This window comes from Cyprinodon variegatus, unplaced genomic scaffold (assembly GCF_000732505.1).
Source record: "Cyprinodon variegatus isolate N-32 unplaced genomic scaffold, C_variegatus-1.0 Scaffold211, whole genome shotgun sequence".
In the NCBI taxonomy this organism is placed as follows: domain Eukaryota; kingdom Metazoa; phylum Chordata; class Actinopteri; order Cyprinodontiformes; family Cyprinodontidae; genus Cyprinodon; species Cyprinodon variegatus.
Genome location: NW_015150664.1, coordinates 988,197 through 1,010,280, shown reverse-complemented (window position 1 = coordinate 1,010,280; position 22,084 = coordinate 988,197). Strand labels below are relative to the sequence as shown.

The following is a 22,084-nucleotide window of genomic DNA, read 5'->3' as shown; positions in this document are numbered from 1 at the left end:
GCTTTGGATCCTATTGAAGGTCCCTTACTGGACTAGTGCCAGTCAGCTGGACCCAGAGTGCAGGCTGTGGGGATCGAACAGGGTACTTGGAAACTTGTTAGAGCAGAAGCGCACTGCTCTAGCCACTAGGCCAACATTTATATATAAAATAATGAACCCATTTTAAATGCTACTATTAGAAACATTGTTAATAGATTTATAATGTATTTGAAAGACTCAAAAATGATGTAACTGTTGCTTTAATTAAGCCTCAGATACATGTTATCGAATCTATTTCTTGTTATTTTTAAGTTCCTATTTTTAAGGGTAGTTGTTTTTGTTTATATATCTACCAGACAGTGTCCAAACAAGGTTTTTACTGTCATGGAGTTAAATGAGCAAAGACAACAGATTTTGAGGGGGACTGAAACAAGGAAACAAAGTATAATGAAAGAAATTTAAAAGTTGGGAATGCAATGCTGAAATGGGACTCGTCCTATAAAGTGCTGCTAGAATAGATCTTATTCTTTGTGCTGTTTAACCATTTTGTATTTGTTTGATGCAAACCCCTAACGACCTTATAAGGGTTTTTTTTCTAGAGTAAACTGACTTATATCAAGTTTTGTTTTCCTGATGAACATTCATTAGTACGAGCGCCTAATAATTTATTAACAAAATGTGAAAATGTTTGATGGACATTAATTCAATTAAAAAATAAAGGACTTTAAACTCTGCAGGAAAAAAGAAAAATGCAAAAGAATCTCGAATAGTGAAGAACATAAAAGTAAAACCAAAACAATATAAAGTAGTTGCTTCGGTTCAATATATATATATATTTTTTCTGGGGTTTAATCAATATTCTGGCTGCAATGCTGCTTCTGATCCCCAGTTGTGAATATTACTCACACTACATTACACTTGACTTCATCTCGAAGCTGGCCTGCCTCCAGCTCCAAACTTACCATCTATGTGAGGCATGGTAATGGTCACTTTGATGAGGTTAGGGTGTTTTGGGTCGTCTGCTCCGGTGTAGCGCAGCTTGGCAGAGAAAGGTTCAGCACCCACAATTCCCATCTGACGAGGCTGACACATACCTTTTTATAACAAAACAAGAAAAAAAAGACTTAAGCATAAACTCCATATTAAATCAAATACTTCTCATGAAGCAATGTGAACTGGTGTCCTTTTAAAGTGGAAGACAGATCTGGTAATTTATACAAAAGTGATACAGCTATCACCAAGTGAGGCAGCAATTTACATATTTTACAGGAATACACTGGGACCACCCAGGGAGAGCAGGTCTAGACTTGTTGCTTTCAGGATGTGTAGGTGGAATGAGTGCAGCATAAATGATTGCGTAGCAACAGCAAAAACCAAGCACCCTTTTCTCTTTTTGACAAATGACTGATAGGTCTGAACCATACTGAGACAACACACCCGTAGCAAAACTGAATACTAGGTATGTAACCTGTTAAAATGAGTCAGAAAGTGTATTTGTTATTAAAATCTTATATTTGTCCATAAATCTGATCTGACATAATCTATGTAAAGATATTACATGGATTTTACCAATATTCAAAAAAGAAATTATGTATGTATGCTTTTATGGCTGTTTTATCAGATGAAGTCCTCTGTGATCGTTATATCATTACAGTACAGAAGCTTCCAGTTTCATCACTCAAATTGCACAACCTTTAATGTTCATTAATGCAGTGTTGTATACAGTAGTAGTAGCAATATACTGTTTTATACTGATATATAGTCCTGGTGATAAAAAATGAAATAAAACAGATGTGTATTAAAAGTATTCACGTGCTTGTTTAATCTGTTGGTTTATTAGTTTTTTTCTTCAAATTACTGAGTGAGATTAAATCAGTGTTTGATGTCACATCACTTTTAATTATTTTATTGGTGTGAACAGAATAAATGGATTAAACATTTCCTTTATAATGCATACAGAGTGGTTATGCCTGTGCTCTGAAAAATCCTTGAGGTGACATTTGTTGGAAGTCGAACTGTCAACGTAGATATAAAATTTAAAAAGAATGAATAAATATTGTCTTAAAATGTTTGTGTCCTTAGACTTATCAGTTGTGTTATCAGATCTCAGAAACCAAAGGTTAGTTGGGTTTCCTTTTAAGCTAAAAGTACAACATTTTAAAACATTAAAATATCCTTACTCCATTTGTAAGAGTTTGCCATGTTATTATGATATCCATCTCTGTTTCAGCATCTTAGGGAGGAAGGCTGCTGTAATACTTCAAAAATGGCTTCAGTATAAAAGTGATTTGTTTAGGAAAACTGTAACCGTATTAATATCTTTTTCCTATTTGTGAATGTTAAAGAAGAATGCATTTAAGGTAACCGAAATCTAAATAAATAGTTAACACAAGGAAAGTCTGCAAGACAGTTTAGGCAGTCAACCTGAGCTGTGTTGCTGCTTCATGTGTGATCCTTCTTATATTGCATAAAACATAAACTATACCATATAATTTAGGAAGCCTATTTACGCTGCAAAGCATCCTGTTACACTTTACATTTCATGCTCTTGTGCTGAGTTTCTACTTGATTTTCATCAGCAACTCCGACACACCAGCAACCCCTACTGTTAAAAGGTCAGAGAGCTTTGCATCTCTTCCTGACATACAGAAGATATATTCAGTAGAGCAGAGATGAGGTCATCAGTGTATGACATTTGAGCAGCATGCACATCAGCGTGAAAATTTAAAATTTCCACTATAAGCATTATATGTGTAAAGTACGGTGGCAATTCAAAACCCGTCCATCCATTTATTTTCTCCCGTTTAGTCCTTGTCAGGGTCGCTGTGGGGCCGGTTCCTATCTCCGGGAGTCTATGGATGAGAGGCGGGGTACACCCTGGACAGGTGGCCAGACTGTCACAGGGCAACACAGAGACACACAACCCTGCACATGCACTGTCACTCTTAAGGAAAATTTAGGGAAGCCAATTAACAATCATGTTTATTGACTGTGGAAGGAAGTACCTGGGGAGAATCTATCTATGCATGCATGGCCAGAACATGCAAACTCCATGCAGAAAGACCCCGTGCCAGGAATTGAACCCAGAACCTTCTTGCTGCAAGGTAACAGTGCTACCCCCTGCGACAATGTGCAGCCCTTATTCAACACCCATTTACTTAAATTAAACTATGAGAGGGTTACTTTCCCCAAAGAATTAGCGTTCTGTCTGGAGTTAAAGTGTGAATTGCTGTGGTTTCTTTTGCAATGACTACTGATGGTGATAGAAGCCTGGCATTGTCCATGTATGGGAGCCTTTTTTCTGTCACTGTATGCCTGGGCAGCTGTGGTTCGAAGTAGCTCACCACTAAGAATGGGTAAACTAGTGTGGGGTGTTACCTTTTGGCATTATACATTAGTGTTAGATAGTGTTGACTTGCAACTATTAGGTGTTGTATCAACTCTGTCACTCTGTTAGCACTTTAGCATTTACAATAGTGTTGTTTTTACTATGGTAAACAGGAAGTAGAGGCTGCTCCTGTTTAGTTTTAATGAATGTGTTGCGATCGGGGAAGCTTTTCTTAGGTTAACATGTCAACTAGTACTGCCGATGCTGCTTCCAACCATGTCTACATGCATAATAACAACATCCAGAAAGATGTTTGCTACATCAGCGTTGATTCGAAAAAAGTGTTTTCATCTTCCTTTTTGCAAATATTCCTTTTTTCGCAGAAACGACATCAAGAGAACGTAAGAACTTTTAGCTAATTTCCAGGAGTTTATCAACATTTTGCAGTTTCCATCAAGCTTATCTGATGCTATATTTAAAGAGTAAAGAGTAAAGACTCTTTACGTAACAGAGGTTGGGTGCCGGCTAACTTTGTTCAGAGCATTTTGAGTGCTTGTTTTTTTTTGCGCTGCTTCTATGTCCCGCCATCATCGGATCTGTTGCTTTGAGACATCCGATTTGCGGTCGCATTTCACTGCGTACATAGTAGCTACGTGGTTGGAGGAGAGACACACACTCAGTGAATTTAACCGGCAGATACTGTGATAGATGTTTAAGTAAAAGTTAGGAGACGGGTTGGTTAAAAAAATTAGATGCCACAGAAAAATCTGTTCATTAGACATACAGAGCTTTTTCAGTTAAAAATGGCAACAGATTGTAAGTTTATACACGTTAGTATTATAACACAGCTTGAGAAAACATTTTTAAATGTTGTGTTCTTGTTTATTAGTTTAAAAAAAGCTGGGCTTCTTAGAGGACCTTGACTCACTGTTACAGGTTAAAATTAACACACATCTTTTGTTTTTCTTATTGTACAGACAAAATCAGACTTCAGAGCTTCTGCACATCTTGAAATTTTCTTTCTGGCATCATTATATTTGTTTATAGGTTCATGAATATTTTTAAACAGAGCACAGAGAGAAATGGGAGAGCTGCAGATATAAAGGTGAAACAGATTTATTGGGATATGCAACATGAAATAAAATATATCTCAAAGTCTACCAGAAAGTTTACAGGAAAAAATATGCTTTGCTATATCTAAAATGCAGCATATCCATATGGATGGATGGATGGAATTAAAATTGTACATTCTAGGGATGTTATATCCATTTTAGCATCGTAATTGGCTGTTATTTGTTATTTTTTTATAGACCCCCATATATAATGCACTAAAAGTAATCATCTATAAAATTTAATATTAGTATATTATGGTTCTCTTGTGTTCTTAACAATAGGAAATTATTTAAAAAAATATATGTTTGAGCTCATTTTTGGAAAATATAAAAACCTGATGAAAGTGTTTGGGTCGAGTAACTGTAGGTCCATCAACCACCACCAACTTTCATTACAAAGCTACACCCTGAAACTGTCTCAATGCAATTGGCCAGGTTTCCTTCGATAGAGAATTGTTTTACTTATATGATAAATAAGTTGAACAAGAGTTCATGCCATGGATTATTAAACTAGAATCATATTGCAACGTGTGCACCTGACTTTGAATCTGTATCTAAAACCCACTCAGGGATTGAACTGTTCATACTTAATTTTAGGTATATTTATCTAAAAAGACAAGGGGCAAAATCCTTGTTTGATTTCAATTTTTTTCTGCAGTAGCAGAAAAGCAGAGAATTGGGTTAATTCATTGTTCTGCTCTCACCTTCCTCCTGGCTGATGGTGATAATAGGACTGCTGAGCTCCAAACCTTCCTCCCCGTTGGAATTAACGGCCCGAGCGGTGCACCGCACCCTCGAACCTGCCTGGAAGTAGACCGAGTCCAGCGTAATCATCTTTGAGGAGGTAAAGAAAGTGTCAAAGTCCACCTCCCTCATGGGGCTGGTGACGCCATTGGGGCCAGCTGGGGAACTGATGAGCCAGCGGTAGCGGGTCAAGGTGTTGTTGATGTGCTCGCTGACACAGATAGAACCAGTCTTGTCATAGTCGGGATATTTGGTGTCACAAGCCTGGAGGATGGGAATCAGGAAGAGTTGGTGGGTAAAAAAGAAAGCAGAGAGGATAAAATCCAGATGTTTCAGTATGTTATGTTCTCATAATGGAGTGTTTATAACTAGCTTTTAGGTATTTAGCAGAGTAGAGATAATGGATAGAGGGGTGAGGTTTAAAGAGATTCTGCAGATTTGCTTTTAAACCTGTTGACACTAAGCCCCCCCCTGGTGTAGCACTCAACACTTTTTTGTTATTTTCTGACAAGACTACTTCATTTTACCTCCTTGAGGAGCCTCCCACGCAGCTGACCACACTGCAGCAAAACAAGCACATCCCCACTCCTGCACTCGCTCACACACAAACACCCTCATGGTCCACACACAGCAGCCACCTGAGGATCAAATGACTTAGCACATCACGAGAATCCACTTAAGAGTCTCACTGAGCCTGTTTTCAAGAGTGGAAGCGATTCTCCTGTGTATGAGGAGGACTGAAGCCCTGCTAAACCATACAGCGTGTCTTATTAATGACAGTCTTAGGTAGTGGTGGTGATGGAGGGGGTGATTTGGCGCTGCTGTCTCCTGAAAACCTTAAAAATTGCCTGTAGATCATAACAGTCATACTGTTTATTGGGATCTCTGCTTGACTCACTGTGACACAGATGACTGGGTAGCCAGCTGGTGGGTGGAGCATGTCCGCTGTCCTGGCGACATTATCGTAATGAAGCAGAGACACGACATGAGGCAAAGAGGGGAAGGTGACATCAGCCATGCTGTTGGACTCCTCGATGTAAACTATAGCTTTCGTCACCTGTTTCAGAAAGAATTAGCAATTTATGACAACTGCCTATCTTTGAATTCTTTATTCAGTTTCTTCCTCCAATTCCTCCTTTTGTGTTTCCATCTGGAGCTTTTAGAGTGCAGGCTGCTCTTTCACTTTCTTAAACAATCTATTATTTATTGTGAAATGTTTTCATTACAGCAAAGTGCTGCTGTTGTCTGTTCAAGACATTCCTGAAAAACAGATCCCTAGTCTCACATGGACTGACCTGAATAAATATGGCTCTATGCATTTTTTTTATGCTTACAGTTTGAGCTCTAAGAATTAAAAGTAATAATAATGTGGTGGTAAAAAGAATGGAAGCGTAACCAACCTGAGTTTCAGCAACCATGTTCTCATCTGGCTTTAGATGAACCGTAAAAGCCTCCCTCATTTCTCTGATACCATCAAACAGCACCTCCACCTCTACGACGTGTCGCTTCTCTCCTTGTTTAAACTCAATATCTGGGCAAACACAAACAGCCTTGAATGCAGTTAATGAATTGTACAAAAAATAAAAAATAAAAACAGGACAAATGGATCATTCTAGAAAAAGTGTTTCTGTCATACTTTCATATCTGTGATATTTCTCTAGCAGCAAACATAGCTGTCTGCAAGGCCACTGTCTCTTTATATGTTAAATGTGCAGATACATGGGGGGAGAGAAGCTCTGTTTTAAAGCAAAACAGCACATTTAAGATTTCTAATAAACTCGTCATAAGTTATTTTGATAAGATCTCAGATTGAAACCTAACAATAACAACACATTTATGGAACACATTTATTCAGCTCTTAAGCCCTTTGTGTTTTCTTAGAGGACTATTACTGAGGGTTCGCTTTAAAGTTTCATTCTCTTCAACTCAATGCAAAGGTCTTCTTTTGAATTTAGGTAAGGGAACTTAGATGATGATGATGTAAGAAATTTTTGTCTGATGAAGCATTTCTCTGTTGACTTGAACACCTTTTTAGCTCATTTAATGATTGTTCTTAGTTTACTGGTTATGAATTCCTTTAAAATCTCATAATGTTTTAAAGAGTTCATGGCACACTTCAATTCAATAAGGTCCCCAGAGGAGATACAGGAGAAAAATTATCCGTAGCATCACGGGTTCTCCGCCACAATTAACAGTGAGACTTAGTTGATGCTTTTCCACACTGATCCTTTGTTGCATGCTAAACTCACCTGGTTTAGCACTCAACAGCCATTCTGCCAATTGTTCTAACTTCTAATGCAATTACTTCATTAATTGTTAAAAGGTGTAATAAAATACATACATTGTAAAATTGAGGAATTAGCTACTGTCAGAGTAAAATCTGATCATTAACAGTAAGCATTTGCTTCATATTTAAATTTTTTCTTAATAATATTAAACACAGAAAAGAAAAATAACACAGTTAGTTTGAATCAATGGGACATTTAGCTTTCTTACCAAGAAATTGTGCTTTTACAGTGTTTTTTTTACATTATATTACATTTTGCACATTTGCAAAAAACTGTTTTTAAGTACTTTCATAGTTTTTTGCATATTTTTGAATTTTTACTGAGGCTCTATAACAACCTATGTTAGAAAGTGTTTATAAAGATTACCTTGAGAAACCGGGTAATAATCCGCTCCTGAGATAGCCGACCCATCTTTGGTATGAACCCGAACCAATGAAACTTTTGATGTGTCACCAACCCGAACCACAGGGATCCTCACAGTTGCCACTGTACCAGCTTCCTTCGGTTCACTGACACTAAACCTGGTTTCCAACAACTGGATGATGGGTTCTGAGTGATGAAAGCAAAATAAGTTGAGCACTAATTAAGGAATCAATGCTTTTATCTTAATTTTTGACTCTTTTTTTCTCCATCTTACTTACTGTCAGCTGAGTCCTTTATTTTAACTAGAGACTCATTCAGAGATCCCACTGATGCACCAAACTGTGAGCTGCTTCTTGGTTTCCCTAAGACCAGCCTCAGCTCCTCAACATCCTCATACATTGTATCATCAACCAACAAAAGAGTACACGGTTTCTCCACTTCACCTTGTGTGAGCAAAAAGCATTGTTATATTACAGAGTAAACACAGAGCCTCATATTCAAAAGAAGTGTGGCACTGAACATATAAAATTCATCCACTGTGATGGTGAAAGAGTCTGCAGGTTAAAAGAAAAGAGCTTCCAGCGGAATTTTGTGCAGAAAAAAACAAAACCCTGATACTTTGGAGAGATTGTTGTCTCCAGCACAATTTATAAAGTTTGTTATTATTGTTAAAAGTTTTTGTTAATTTTATTACTAAAAAAAAGATTATTCAGAAAAATTTGTTTTCGGCATTCTTGCACATACAGTATGTGCACAAGCACCAATGTGTGTGTGTGAGCATGAGGGTAGAAAGGAGCCAAACTGTTGCTCTTTGCAAGAGCTGAGGATGTCAGTAAAAGAGGTTGTCAACCATTGCTCTACAGTGAGAAAAAATATTTCTATAGGAAAAATAACATTAAATACAAAGCTTAAGCAAAAATTCTTCTGCTTTAGCTGGACCACCTGCAATGTCCCTCATCCAGCTTCAGACAATCAGCATCAGGACTGCACCTCCTCCTTAGCATGTGGCCTAGCTTCTCTCTCCTGCACGCCAGCAAACTTTCAACCGCCCCCGCCCCATCTCCTATCTCACCATCAGACTATTCTCAGTCCCACTAACCCTCTATTCCTCCACCAGGGGCCGGGCCATGGGGGGAGATTACTTTAATTATTTTCCTAGGTTACTCATCCAAGTGAATATAATTTCAAAGCATCAGTGTCTTCTGCCGGGGCCTGAGCGCCAAAAAACTGGTTTAATCCATTCAATAAAACTTTTCTAATTGTTGCTTTTCTCTGTGTAAGTCTCTCCAGGTTGAAATAATAAAAGAAAAGATGTGATAAATGTGCAGTGTGTCGGTGTGCCTGATGAACTACCTGGTAAGAAAGTGATGATGGAAGCATCTGTGTTGGGTCTCTCCTCAAAGTCATAGGCAACTTGTGCAGAGCCCTGACGGGAGTAACAGCGAACAGAGGATTGGTGCCAGATGTCACCGCTGCGGTACACTGTAGCTGTTATCTGACCGTCACTCTCCTCCCCAATATAAACCACTTCACGAAACTGGACCTTTGGTACTGGTGGTCAAATATAGCCAAAAGTAAAGTTATAAGGAAGTTTCATTGCATATCTCAGAAAGCAGCAGATACAAAATAAACAAGGATTTTTTTTTGTCTTATAAAGCTGGAAAACCACAAATGCAATAAATAGAGGAGTACAAAAACTGGAAACTGTTCGTCTTTGTTGTGTAAAGTGGAATCACAGACTTAGAAAGATTTCACCATTTTTTACAGGGCAAATTAAAAAAAATATAATTCTGGGTCGGCAACTGTAGTGTTTTTTTTTGTAGTGGAATCTTAGGATTAAGTTGCTTTCATTAAGTTAAAGCTCTAAAAGAACATAATCCATTTTCCATTTTTATCTGTTTCCAATGTCATTTACTGTATAATTAACAACCTTATTAATCAGTCACACTCAGCAGCAATAACTTAACTAAAGAAAATATACTTTACAGCTTCCACAGTACGACAAAAGCTGCAGCTTATCACTGGAGACACATTTTTCAGTGTTAGTGTGCATCTATTTAGGACTTTTAGGATTTACCATAGAGTGCAACTCAAACTAAGTTTTGACAAATGGAACTCATTTGGTAATTTTTATCAGTGTCATTGTGGTTTAATATATAAAATATAATATGTAGTAAGAGTAATGAAATAAGCCCCTGGCAATCCAATTATTAGGTCTTGACTTTATTCAGAAAGGACATGAAGCGTCAAAGGCTGAGAATAGGAGGGTAAGTGGATCGTATAACTCAAAATGACTCAAACTCAAAACTTTTCGCTAAAAGAATCAAATTAAATTCCTGTCACACTTTTGTTTCCACCATGTTCCATAGTGGAATTTCTTTTATTTAATTGGTTTGAAATGAAGAATTTAAATACCTTTTCTGAAATGTAATGTTCTGCTCCCTATGCAAGTATATTTATTGTTTATGATGGGAAGTAAGTGTCAACAGCAAGTAATACAGTATGGTAACCCAAATGAGTTCTGAGCTACATTTACAATGACAGGATGGGGAATAAAGTAAATTAGTGCTGAAAGCTCCAAGTCTCTTTCCTGTCAATTAGAGCTGAGAGACTCCACAAAGCCCATATGGCTAAAACTTATTTCAGAAAGTGTTTTATCCAACATAGAATTGACATTCTTAATTCACTAAAGTGAACCTCTTAAAGTAACATAACTGTGACTTCTTTTATATATTTTCACCATTATTTTTAATTTTGTTTCATTTGCTTTTTGAGCAAAACCACCATTAGATTAAATTAATCATTTTGTATTTTATTCTATCTAAATGACTTTCTGATGAAATACTGACAAAAGTTCAGAGCTTTACAGCGACACCTAAGAAAATGTAAATATGGTGAAGTATATATTATTTTTTTGACTCTCATTAATGAAATTGTAAAGATATGTTACATAGATTAATTACATATAATTTTAAACATGCAATGGGATGATTTCTTATGGATGATTATTCAAATTATAGAAAATAAAAACATCCAATTTTGTGCCTTGGTTAATTTAACATTACATATGGTAAATTTCAAGTTAAACGTATAATATATAATTTCACAGGGTATGGTGAAGAACTGGGACAAGGACTGTATACTTAAACAATTTATATTTTGCTTTTATTACATCCAGAAACAATAAACAAAACTCAGTATGTAAAAGTAGTATTTTATAAACTCACAGTCAGACACTGAGTCATTGATGATGACTGTAGCTTTTCCAGGTTCTCCAAGAACACCATTCACTGGCATTCTCAGAACTAGCTCAAAACTCTCAGCGCCTTCCAGCTCTGGCTTTCCCATGTCATCCAGAATCGTGACCTTAAACGTCTGCATGCTGACACCTGGAGCAAAGTCCAGATTATGGCTTATGCCAACATAGTCAATACTGGCTGGAAACAGAACAGAGAGAGGGGGTCAAATGGTTGGAATATGTTGATGAGATACAAAGAATACGGGCTTATTGTGATTAGTGATAAATTAAATCATTTTAAAATGTTTGAAAACAATATTTGATTATGGAAACCTGCCTTCAGCAGAGGCACGCTCAGATTTCCGAGAACGGACTGTAACAGTCCCAGTTTTGGAAAGGTCGGTTCCTGTCCTCCACACTTTGACCTCCACAAAGCCAGCACTCTCATCCACGTGATACTGGACCTCTCCAAAGTAAAACACAGGAGCTGAACATGGAAACAGGGAAAATTACATTTGTTTTCAATTAAATGAGTAAATGAAGTTAAACACATAAGTTAAACACTGTCTACAAGAGAAAAAAAATGTACGCTTAAATGTGTTTGACAAGTTGACAGGATTGACCACACACACCAACAAATCCTGATTTTTAGCTTAAATGTTTTAAGACCTCCTTAGTTTGCTAAAAGTCCCATTATAATCAGCTGAGATGACAAAAGATCTTAAGATATTGACAACCCAAAATGTTTTCTAGTTCCAGCTTCAGTCTGTGCTACTAGTGTGAGTACATCATTCTTGACACCTTGTGATTAATATTTTTAAGACTCTTATTTTGAAGTAAGAGAGAAACAAGCGCTGAACTTTTTACGCTGTTATCAAAGTTACTTATCAATGTCTTTGGCCAGCATGGGATAGAAAACAGGAGACAGGAGTGACAAACGTGAAATTAACCATTACTGGCTGGCTAACAGAGGGCGCTAGGGCGCCGTTACACCCACCCAATGACTTTGATTAAGACATAAAGAAACCAAATAAAAATTAAATGACAAAATTGAAATATACTAACATATTTTTTAGATGTGCAAGATAAATATTTATCTTTAATGACGAGTAAAGCTGTTTCGTTCGTCTTGGAATGGTGGCGTATTTCCGCCCTGGGGATCAAAAATATTTGGCCATTGTCACTACCTGATCTGTCCCAGAAGCACGATACGTATGTAAGCTCATTTGTGCATGCGTAAACAGATATACGTCTGGGTTTATGTAAATAATGTAATCATGGTATAAAACTTACTTATTTCTATCCTTAACTCACTAAAGAATGCTAATTCACATCTTTTAAAAAAGATTTTATAATTTTTCTGAGAAAATTTTGATGCTTCACCATTTTCACCATTTTTAAACTGCTTCTTTGATGTCATCATCGGACATGCTCAGAGTAGTCCGACAAAATATCATTAAATTATATTTATCTGCAATTTAGTTGTTTCTTTATTTAAGTTATGCACAATATACCATAATGTTAACACAGAGGAAAACATAAAACTCAAAAAGACTAGATTTATGTTGAAATCCAAAGGCCCTCAGAAGTAGCGTAGGATCCCATTTCCAGAACAGATCGGCCACAGGTGAGTAATAAAGCAGTAAGGATTTTAAGGCATTTATTTTCATAAAAAATACATTTTAACCTTCAAATTATAGTTTAGTACGCTTGCTATTTTTGGGGAGGGAAAAACCTAATTTAGGTATTTTTTACAAAATAAAATCGAGGGCACCATTCACATGCAAAATAATATAATATAGTTTACTTTTTCTAGGTTTTTTTATTTGCATAATAGCTCTTAAATAAACACATTCTCATAAAATATGTATATTTTTATATATTAAAAAATATAAAGCTGATTAATAGCTTCTCCATTATTAAACTGGTACATTATATATTTTTTTAGGTTTATTGTGACAATAAATAAATAAATAAAATATTGGACCATCCAAAACACTGATTTGCCTTCAGAAAGCCTCAGAAGGGCAAGATTTATGTACAAAAACCTGTACATTAATAAATTATGTTTTGTTTGTTGTCATACAAATATACTGGTGTAATAACTTTATATATGTTTGATTGGTTTTTGGTATACGTCTAAAGAGAAAACTCCACCAGCCGCCACTGAAATGAACATCTGTAAGCGTTGTGAAACTAACCCAAATCTTTGGGTTAGTGTCAAAATCAAAAGATTTTTCTACACTAAACAAAGATTCATAATAAAACATTGTGAAAACTTCATTCAATTTGGAAATTTACAATTAAAGGAGATACAGCATTCACAATAGGGACATTTTATGTAGAATGAGACAGGTGTCAAAGCTGCTATATAGCTTTGTCGTCCACTTTGTACACATGAAAAACATTGTCAGTCACCCAATTACATGGCAGCAACATAACACATCACATCATCTTTTTCTTTTTAAACTAATGTGCTACATTATGCATATAAGGTCTATAAGGAAACATATAGTAAAACAAAAAAAAAAAGGTAAAAAAGGTAAAATATGCCTGGTTGATGTCAGTGGTCATAGGATGATGTATATAATTTTTTGAAAAGATAAAAGTAAGACAAATGACAAATGGATGTATAAAAAATACTTTGTGTGGGCGTGCTCTGGCCTCCATACACCCATGTATGAAGGCCTTACTTCTCGAAGGCGGGTGACCCGGGTTCGAATCTGACCTGTGGTCCTTCCCCCGCATCTCTCCATCTTCCATACCCCCTTTCCTGTCAACCTACTGTCCATAAAAGTGACCCACTAGTGCTGTGAAAACTACAAAAAAAACAAAACAATATGATTATGTGTATTAACTGAACACACCTAAGCTGTCATTACCAAAAACTTATATTTTGACTGCAACATATGACTGCATACTATTTGTTGGATCTTGATGTACTGTTTACTGACACATTTCTCCATAACAGAGTTGCATTGTGAGTTGTGAATTCAAGTATCTCTCTTTGTCTCTAACTGATGATATGATGATAGAACCATGACTCAGATGGCAGCACAGGAGGACCACAGAGTGCCACTCCTGTCAGCTAGGAACAGAAAAAAAGGCTAAAATTTGCACAGTCCCTTCAAGCTTTGCCAGTAAACTTTTGAAAAAGACTTGTTGGTGTGATGAGTCTATTTCAGCTGAAAATTCAGATGGTGAGGTCTAAATTGTCCTGTGACGAGATGGTAGGATAGATGCATCCTACGCAGGCTGGTAATGGTGGTGTAATGTATTGAGGAAGCATCACCGTGGTGATCATGTGAACAAAGGGGTGAGCAATTCAAAACTGTAAATGTTTCATAATTAACAAGAATCTAAAAAATAAATGACTGCATACTGTTTTGCAGGATACCAGCCTTTAGGAAGTGAAATTACACATCCTTGCATTAAAAAAATAACACCAGTGCATTTATCACAGTTCAGCTTGTGTTACTAATTTAGAAAAACCAGAGCACTTTTTAAGGTTAACTACTTCCAGATCAACTACTACATGGATAAATAGATTCACACCTTTTTTGTCTAGTGTTTTAGCTTAACAGGTGACTAGAGTGGAACGCCAAAAAAGACCATTCTATCACTATTTCTTTTCACTCTGTAGAACTGAGACTTCTTGTCATCACGTAATCATGACGGAGTGTTGGCCTAGTGGTTAGCCTGCACTCTGGGTCCCTGAGCAAGACCCTTAACACCACACTGCTTCTCAGACCCCACACAATGGCAGCCCACTGCTCCCCAAGGGGATGAGTTAAATGCAGAGGTAAATTTCTCCAGTGTGAAATCAATTAAGGTAAATTATTATTATTATTAGTATGCCAAACTACTAAGATGACACAGAAGTTAATTGCGGTACTATAACGGACAAGAAAATAAACAAAACCTCCCCCCCACCAATCTGGGGAAATATTTGGTAACAATCTTATCTTAAATGCGAACAAAAATGATGAGAAAAGAAATATGTCAAACTGTGTACATTATTAAGGGGGATGTTGGAAGAGTGTAAATACTTTGGTGTTTACCTTCATAGCAACACACTGGAGAGAAAACACAATGATGAATGTGTCTATACTGTAAGAAAGGAAAGGAAAGACGGACTGTTCTTGAGGAACTTTTTTTCCCCTTTTGTTCCTACAGCAAGCTGCAGATCTTCTATGAGTCGGTTACGTAGAATTCAACCTCCAATGCAATTGTCTGTCGCAGCAGCAGCATCTAAGCCAGTGACTGAACAAAAGCTTAACATGCTGACTCTGTTTTTGAGACTGTTCTGGAGCGCCTGGCGATGACTGTGTAAAAATGGATATAGTCGGAAAAAAAAATGCAGAACACTGACACGTCTTGACAAGTGTTCATTATAGCAATTAAATGTGTGTTCAGTCAGATGCTTCATCAGATCCACGGGGAGAGAGACAACTACAGGACATCCTTTTGCCCCCTGTCATATTTGTACATGCTGGTGGATGGATCATCTACTGTACAAACAAATTTTGGGGAAACTTGAATAAGAAATTAAAACAGCTTAAAACAGCTACATTGGAACTAAACTGACAGAACAGAGGTCTGCCGTCTAAACATTTCAGACACGTTATCTGTTTCATAAACAAACTGAAATGGGAGTTAGAGCAGTTGTCCATGCACATTTAGTTTGGAAGGTCGTGTTGTTATTTCACAGTTTACTACAGTTTTGGCATGTTACACAATTTCACAAGTATGCTCTCTTGTGCCATTTTCCCGAGCCTGACATTTTGCTATTTATTTCAAACCTCACTGATAAACTGAATCCCTGCTGGAGTTTAGGACCAGCATTTTGACCATCTTTGTTGTTGCCACATGCTGGTTTAATTTGGACCTGTCAGCAGGTGCATGAATCATTTGTAAAAGCACACGCCACCATGGGGATAAAAATAAAATCCAGCAGCACATTAATCTGAGGTCAGACTGTAGGGAGCCCTGACCTCACAACCTTTCCTGTCCTCTTATTCAGCTTCTCGGCTAATTGTCATTTGCCCTTTCACATAGAAAGAGCGCCGCTGTTCGTGGGCTTTACGGTTCATAGTTACCCAACTTTGAAAGGGCAAACTGTTACCCCATTATGTTTTTAGTCAACATGATAGTGTTTAACCTATTAACTCCGTATTAAGAGTTTTAATCTCTCTACTACACGAGTACACAACTCATCAGTCAATCCACCAATACTCCCTAAACAAAAGGTTTATAGAATTGAAACAACAATGCACTCCAATTAATTTTCCAATTTTTCACAAATAACAATGAGACACGCAGAGGGTGAAACAGTCCCACTGGGAACAGGTTGTTCTTCATCTCCTGACAAAACAACTAAGTACTTTTCACACATGAGGATGATGTGAACACTGAAAACAAAGTCTCTTTGCATGACTGTCTTTATCTCTGAATGCTGGAGAACGGAGATAGAAACACAGAGACAGCACACAACCAGCCCCCCACCCCTAGCAGCTCAAAGACTTTTTTGAACAGGGATTGTTTCCTAAGGCAGCAAAGCGGAGATTGTCCAGTGTGTATTAGACAGATGCATCCTTCACAAGTCCTGCTGTCAAATTATACTCATTTCCACTCCCTCTTCTCTTAAATTCTGGCATGTATTCTAAAAATAGAACGCGTAATATCAGCCAAGATAAAACATTAAACCCTTCAACATCTACATATCTCTCCGTCTATCTATTACACTGTATTTTATTTATATACTCTAACTGGGCCAGGAAACAGGAAGCTAAGCAAAGTAGATAACAAAGGCTTTAAGAAAATTGTCAGTGGATACATTCTCACTCTTGGCTTCATGGAAGAAGTGACAGCTCAGGGTAACAGTATCCAGCGAGTATCAAACATCAAGCGCAGCCTGTGCCCTCTCGCTCCTCTCTTTTACCTTTTCCTCCTACACACAGCCAAAAGATGTAGCACTGGTTTGAAGTTCATATAGAATTTGTGCATTTTTAAGCTGGCAGTATAAAAGAACCAAAAACATTAAAAAGCAATGATTTTTGACTGATGAAGAAAGGTGGTGTGGCTGCATATATTATCTGAATTAACTATTAGAATTAATCAAAGAAATGTGTGTTTTTTTTATGCTTGATTAATGTCCCAAAATTCCAGCCCACATTCCTTTGTCCATGGAGAGGTCCCCTATGAATACATGTTAATAGAGACCTTCATATCTGCCATCAAACATCTCTCAATTTTACACCACTTGATGAGTGATGAATGGAAACCTCATCCACTTTTCCTACTGGGACCACACCTCTGCTTTGGCACTTCAGTGTGTGAATGAAGGCTGGGCTATGTGTGAAAACAAATTGCAATAATTGCTACTGCGTAGGTGTCAGTAGGCGTTTCTGTCATATGGCCTTTATCTGAACTATATAGAGCATCCTCAGTCATACCTTTGAGCAGTTTGTTGGCTTTCAGAAGGAAGCTAAGAAATAAGATTCTGTTTATTAGTTTAAAAATTGATACGCCTTTTTCAAGTATTAACACCTTCATCAAAGAGGTTGGAGTAAAAGAACTACAGACAGTCATAGTAAAATATCAAATGTTTTCACATCTTTTGCAGCTACTAAAATTTTTTTCCAATACTGCCTTGTACTAAAGGTACCATGCCAGTTTTTTGGGGGGGCCTTATATTTTGAAAAATAGGCATATATATCATGAAATAACACATTTACCATTAAAACTGAATATTTTTTAAATGAAATATTAGTTGTTTTCCTCATTGAGTCGCGTATCATTCCACCTCTGAAAGCTGAACAAAGTCTGAAAACTCTCAAGGCTGAGATACATATTTTCATGACTTAGATACTAGTTATAAGAAAACTTAATATCCCTCAGAAGCAAAGAGCCATTTTGTCTCTTCACTTTGTGCCTGAATCATCACTCTGCCTCACATCATTGATCTCTGACAGGAGAAAATGCGCGTTTCTTACAGTGCAGGCACAGTGCAGTCAAAGCAGGTGTCTCCCAGAGGAACCAGCTCTACATAGACATTCCCCAGTTACTCATTTTTTTTCAGGATAGGAAGGGGCTCTGACTCAGAATGCAGAATTAATGAGAAACAAACATGAAACAACTAAAATATCACTTTATGCACAATTTTGATTAAAGAATAGCATTATAACGTAATGCAAAGCTCCATTATCTTCTCATCAACCACTTTCCTGTCCATGGGCTTAGGATTATGTGTATGATTTCTTTTATATTAAACAAATTGTTGCCATAAAAACTATCAGTATTATTATACTGTTATCCTATGAGATTATGTTCTTGCACCTCCAGATATACCCTCTGCTGTGTTCTCTGCATCGCTTGTGGCAAACTGGAAATTTTTTTTTTAAAGCTTTCTTTCAAACCATAGAGGACTTTGAATGTTTTTATTTGACAGTGGCTTTTTTCTTTCACCTCCTCTATACGGTCAGGTTTGTGGTGGTGCCCGGATAATATTTGTCCTGTAGACACATTGTACCATCAGAGTTCGCATTGTTGTTGCTCCTCCAGAGTTACAACCGTCCTCTTGGCCACTTCTGTGAGGAACCTTCCTGTTCTTGGCATTCATTTAATGCGGGTTACACTGTCTTGTAAGGTTTGCATTTTTAGATGCTGGACCGATCAGAAAATGAATTTCAATTGCTCTGACTGAATCTGTATATAATATGTAGGTACCAGAGGTGCTTTATGGCATCCTGTCTTCTGTTATTGTGCCCTAGGGCAGCTGTAGCTACAGTGTACTTTGCTATATATATAAGCAAAAGCAATTTAGTATTTATATTTTAGATGACATTCCAAAATAAAATACAATGGTTTAATGGCTTTAAAAATGTATTTTATTTTTTACATTTTTCTAGGGATGTCCCGATCTGATGTTAATATCAGATATCAGGTAGATATTAACAAAAATACTACTATCGTATTTTATTGGCCAGCATCTAAAATCTCAGATATTTTCGTGCTAACAGAAACACTCTGCTTCTGTAAAAATGTCTGTAACTCATTGGCTAATTTTACATGGGTCAGTTGTTTTCATACCTTTTAACCCTAACCCTGTTGAATTTTGCTCCATTTTAGTAATATCGCTTGATCAGACAATTTCTAACATTGTACAGAAAAAAAAAGTAATAAAAGCTGGTATGATTCCCCTAATTTACGTTGGCGTGATAAATAATAACGCATTGTCATGATTTTTATTTAAATTCATTTAAATAAAAAATGAATTCATTAATTGTTTTATCTTTTTCCTTCCACTTAACAATTATGTGCTTTTTGAGACAATATTTAACATAAAATCCAGATAAAATACATTAATCCTTGATTGAAATATCAAGAATAAAAAAACGGATGGCTGTACATTCTAAACTCAAAATAAAAGCTACTATGAATTAAATAAATCAACCAATCACTTAATTAAGTATACATAAATATTTTTTCTTATATTTTTGAATTTTAATATTAATATTACAGTAACGTCTGCAATACTGATTATGACAACTGAAATCTTTTTTGTCCACGAATGAAAAGTCCATCTGCAAGAATAAGTAGAAGAGGGATTATTAAACTTTTGTTATCAAACCACCGTTTTAATACAGCGTGAGGATGGGCGTATACCTCTGTAGTCAGAGCAAACTCATCATTGAGAAATTACATGGCACCCAGTTTTCCTGACCTCATCTTGAAGCTTCACCATCAAATAATTCCTCTTATTAAAGTTGGATATTTCGGCCTGACTTTTCTCCAGAAGGCCTTTGGCTAGTCCTGCTTGGCAGATTAAATTTGTATTTGACCTTGAACATGCTGAATATGTATCAGAGTCTGAATATGCTTTTGGTCACCTCCTTCTCGTGCATGGTTATGTAGAGCTGATTCACTGTTGACAGTGAAACTTCAGATCAACAGCTTGACAATTTCAGCCAGATGGTTGCAAGTGCAACTTGTGTATTTCCAATAGGACAACAGTGCCAAACAGATATGAAAACTGCAGTTGGAATGCATTAAACAGCCTTATGCCGTTCAGTACTCAACTCTATATAAAAATCTCAATGACTGCCAGCAAAACATCCAGTTAAAATGAGCTTCACTGTTTCTGCCATAAAAAAGTGGCCAAACATCCTGTAAAATTCATGCCAGCTTGTTTCAGTTTACAGAAAACATGTAGCTTCTCTGCTACTTGCTGAGAGAAAGGATAGCTCATGTTTGTGAACTTGAACGTACATATTTAAGCCAACATATATATTTTTGACTATTGCTGGATCAACAAAAAAGTGTGTAATTCTCATAGCCCAACTTTAAATTTTTACACGATAAATAAAATAGGTTAAAACCTGACAATTATAATATTGCCATATGCAACCAAAACTAAAGAGCCAAATTCCCCTCTTGTTGTAAGTAACAAAAAGATAACAACCTTGCACATTTAGAGTGTAGCTATGCAGGGCTTTCTCCAGCAGACAGGTGCTGTAGAGTTTAATCTGATACAGTACTAAATCGAGCAGGCATCCTTAAGCCTATTTTTTTTAGCTGATGTGGAGAAAAGTGAGCATGAGAGAGGAGCGAAGCAGGCAGCAGATGAGAAATATATGGAAGGAGAATGAAACACTTGACTTTAACCTAAGGGAAGGAAAATGAGTCTAAAAAGAGCAGCGACAGTCACTTGAGAATTTTCTCTTTTTTGTGGTTTTCACACCGTTTACTTTTGATGCAGCGTTTATAGTCTAAAATTAACTTATTGTGGGCAGAAAGAGTCATATAAACAAGTGTGCAGACGCAAATAAACACATGCTGTTGTGCCATTTGTTTCAGTATTTTCCTTTGAAAGATCGAGGCTGTATTAATAAGAAACGGGCAGACGTTGGATTGCCTGGGTGCAGGTTTTAGAGTTCTGTCATGAGCCGTATTATCCTCTGGGAAACGAAAAATGACATATCATCTCTCTGAGGAGTTGAGCTTTGCAAACACATTTGCATTTCTTTATACTATGAAGCAAGGTTGGCATATACTGACAGTTTACCAACAATCTAAATTATGCTAAGGTTCTTCTTAACTAGTCAGCATACTTGTACAGAGAACATATTATAAATGTGGTACATTTATAAAAAAAAATCAATTCTTAGTAGTAACAATTTTCAATCTTTTATATGTTTGCTTAAAGGGCCTCTCCCATTATAATATTATAATGCAAAGAGGCTAAAAAGACATTTAAAGGGGAAGCATGTTATTCTTCTTTAAGGTAAAGCTCAGTGTTGATGTCAAGTTTATTTTTTAGATTACCCATTATGAAATACCAATTTTCAAAGATTTTAGAACAAAGGTTTAATTTTTCTTAGATTACCAACCTATGAGCGCAAGATATTGCCAGCCTATTTTCTAAAAAGACAACAACTGATATAAAGAAAAACGAAGAGAATTTGTAAATCAAATTAAACACTGTATCACAGAGGCACATTGGACATTTGAAAATTCACAGTCAGTCAATCATAAGGACAACTTAGATTAAACATTTAAACTGGCAGTCATGCTTTTAAACTGTGCGCAGAATAAAACCCAAACATGCACAGGAAGGACAGCTTTGTTATTGCAATGCAACACTATTAACAACTGCTCGTTCCAAAATTACTTTAATATTTTTTATTTTCAGACAATTTAGCTCGAATAAATAATAATAATCCTTTTATAATCGAAAGGGTGGTCTGTTGTCGGAAAATTTTGATTTTTCTTCTATTATATATTAACTTTCCCATTTACTCACTATAAAAGTGAGTAAATGGGAGGCCACACCATTCTCTGCAGGATAGTATTTGTAAACCAGCAGCTTCTTCCCATAACAAACCAGATTCTTTCTCAAGGTTTATTCATAACATGTTACTGTTTAACCAAAGTGTCTGTAATTTGTTTTGACTCTGACTACTTTCCATTGTTGTAAGTAAGGGGGAACAAACGCTGCCTAGATCAGAACAGGGCAGAATGCTGTGCCATT

At 36.6% G+C, this 22,084-nt stretch overlaps 1 protein-coding gene across 1 annotated transcript in view; it reads right to left on the bottom strand.

The window, feature by feature from the left end:
* Window positions 1–22,084, bottom strand: part of frem2 (FRAS1 related extracellular matrix protein 2) — a 117,910-nt gene that overhangs the window by 11,467 nt on the left and 84,359 nt on the right. The window contains exons 7-15 of the mRNA XM_015380350.1: window positions 11,390–11,539; window positions 11,042–11,251; window positions 9,168–9,365; window positions 8,093–8,257; window positions 7,818–8,000; window positions 6,564–6,694; window positions 6,062–6,220; window positions 5,124–5,427; window positions 942–1,073 (exon numbers count right to left, since the gene is read on the bottom strand). Coding sequence (XP_015235836.1) covers window positions 942–1,073; window positions 5,124–5,427; window positions 6,062–6,220; window positions 6,564–6,694; window positions 7,818–8,000; window positions 8,093–8,257; window positions 9,168–9,365; window positions 11,042–11,251; window positions 11,390–11,539 — 1,632 coding nt within the window. The remainder of the gene's footprint in view (window positions 1–941; window positions 1,074–5,123; window positions 5,428–6,061; window positions 6,221–6,563; window positions 6,695–7,817; window positions 8,001–8,092; window positions 8,258–9,167; window positions 9,366–11,041; window positions 11,252–11,389; window positions 11,540–22,084) is intronic.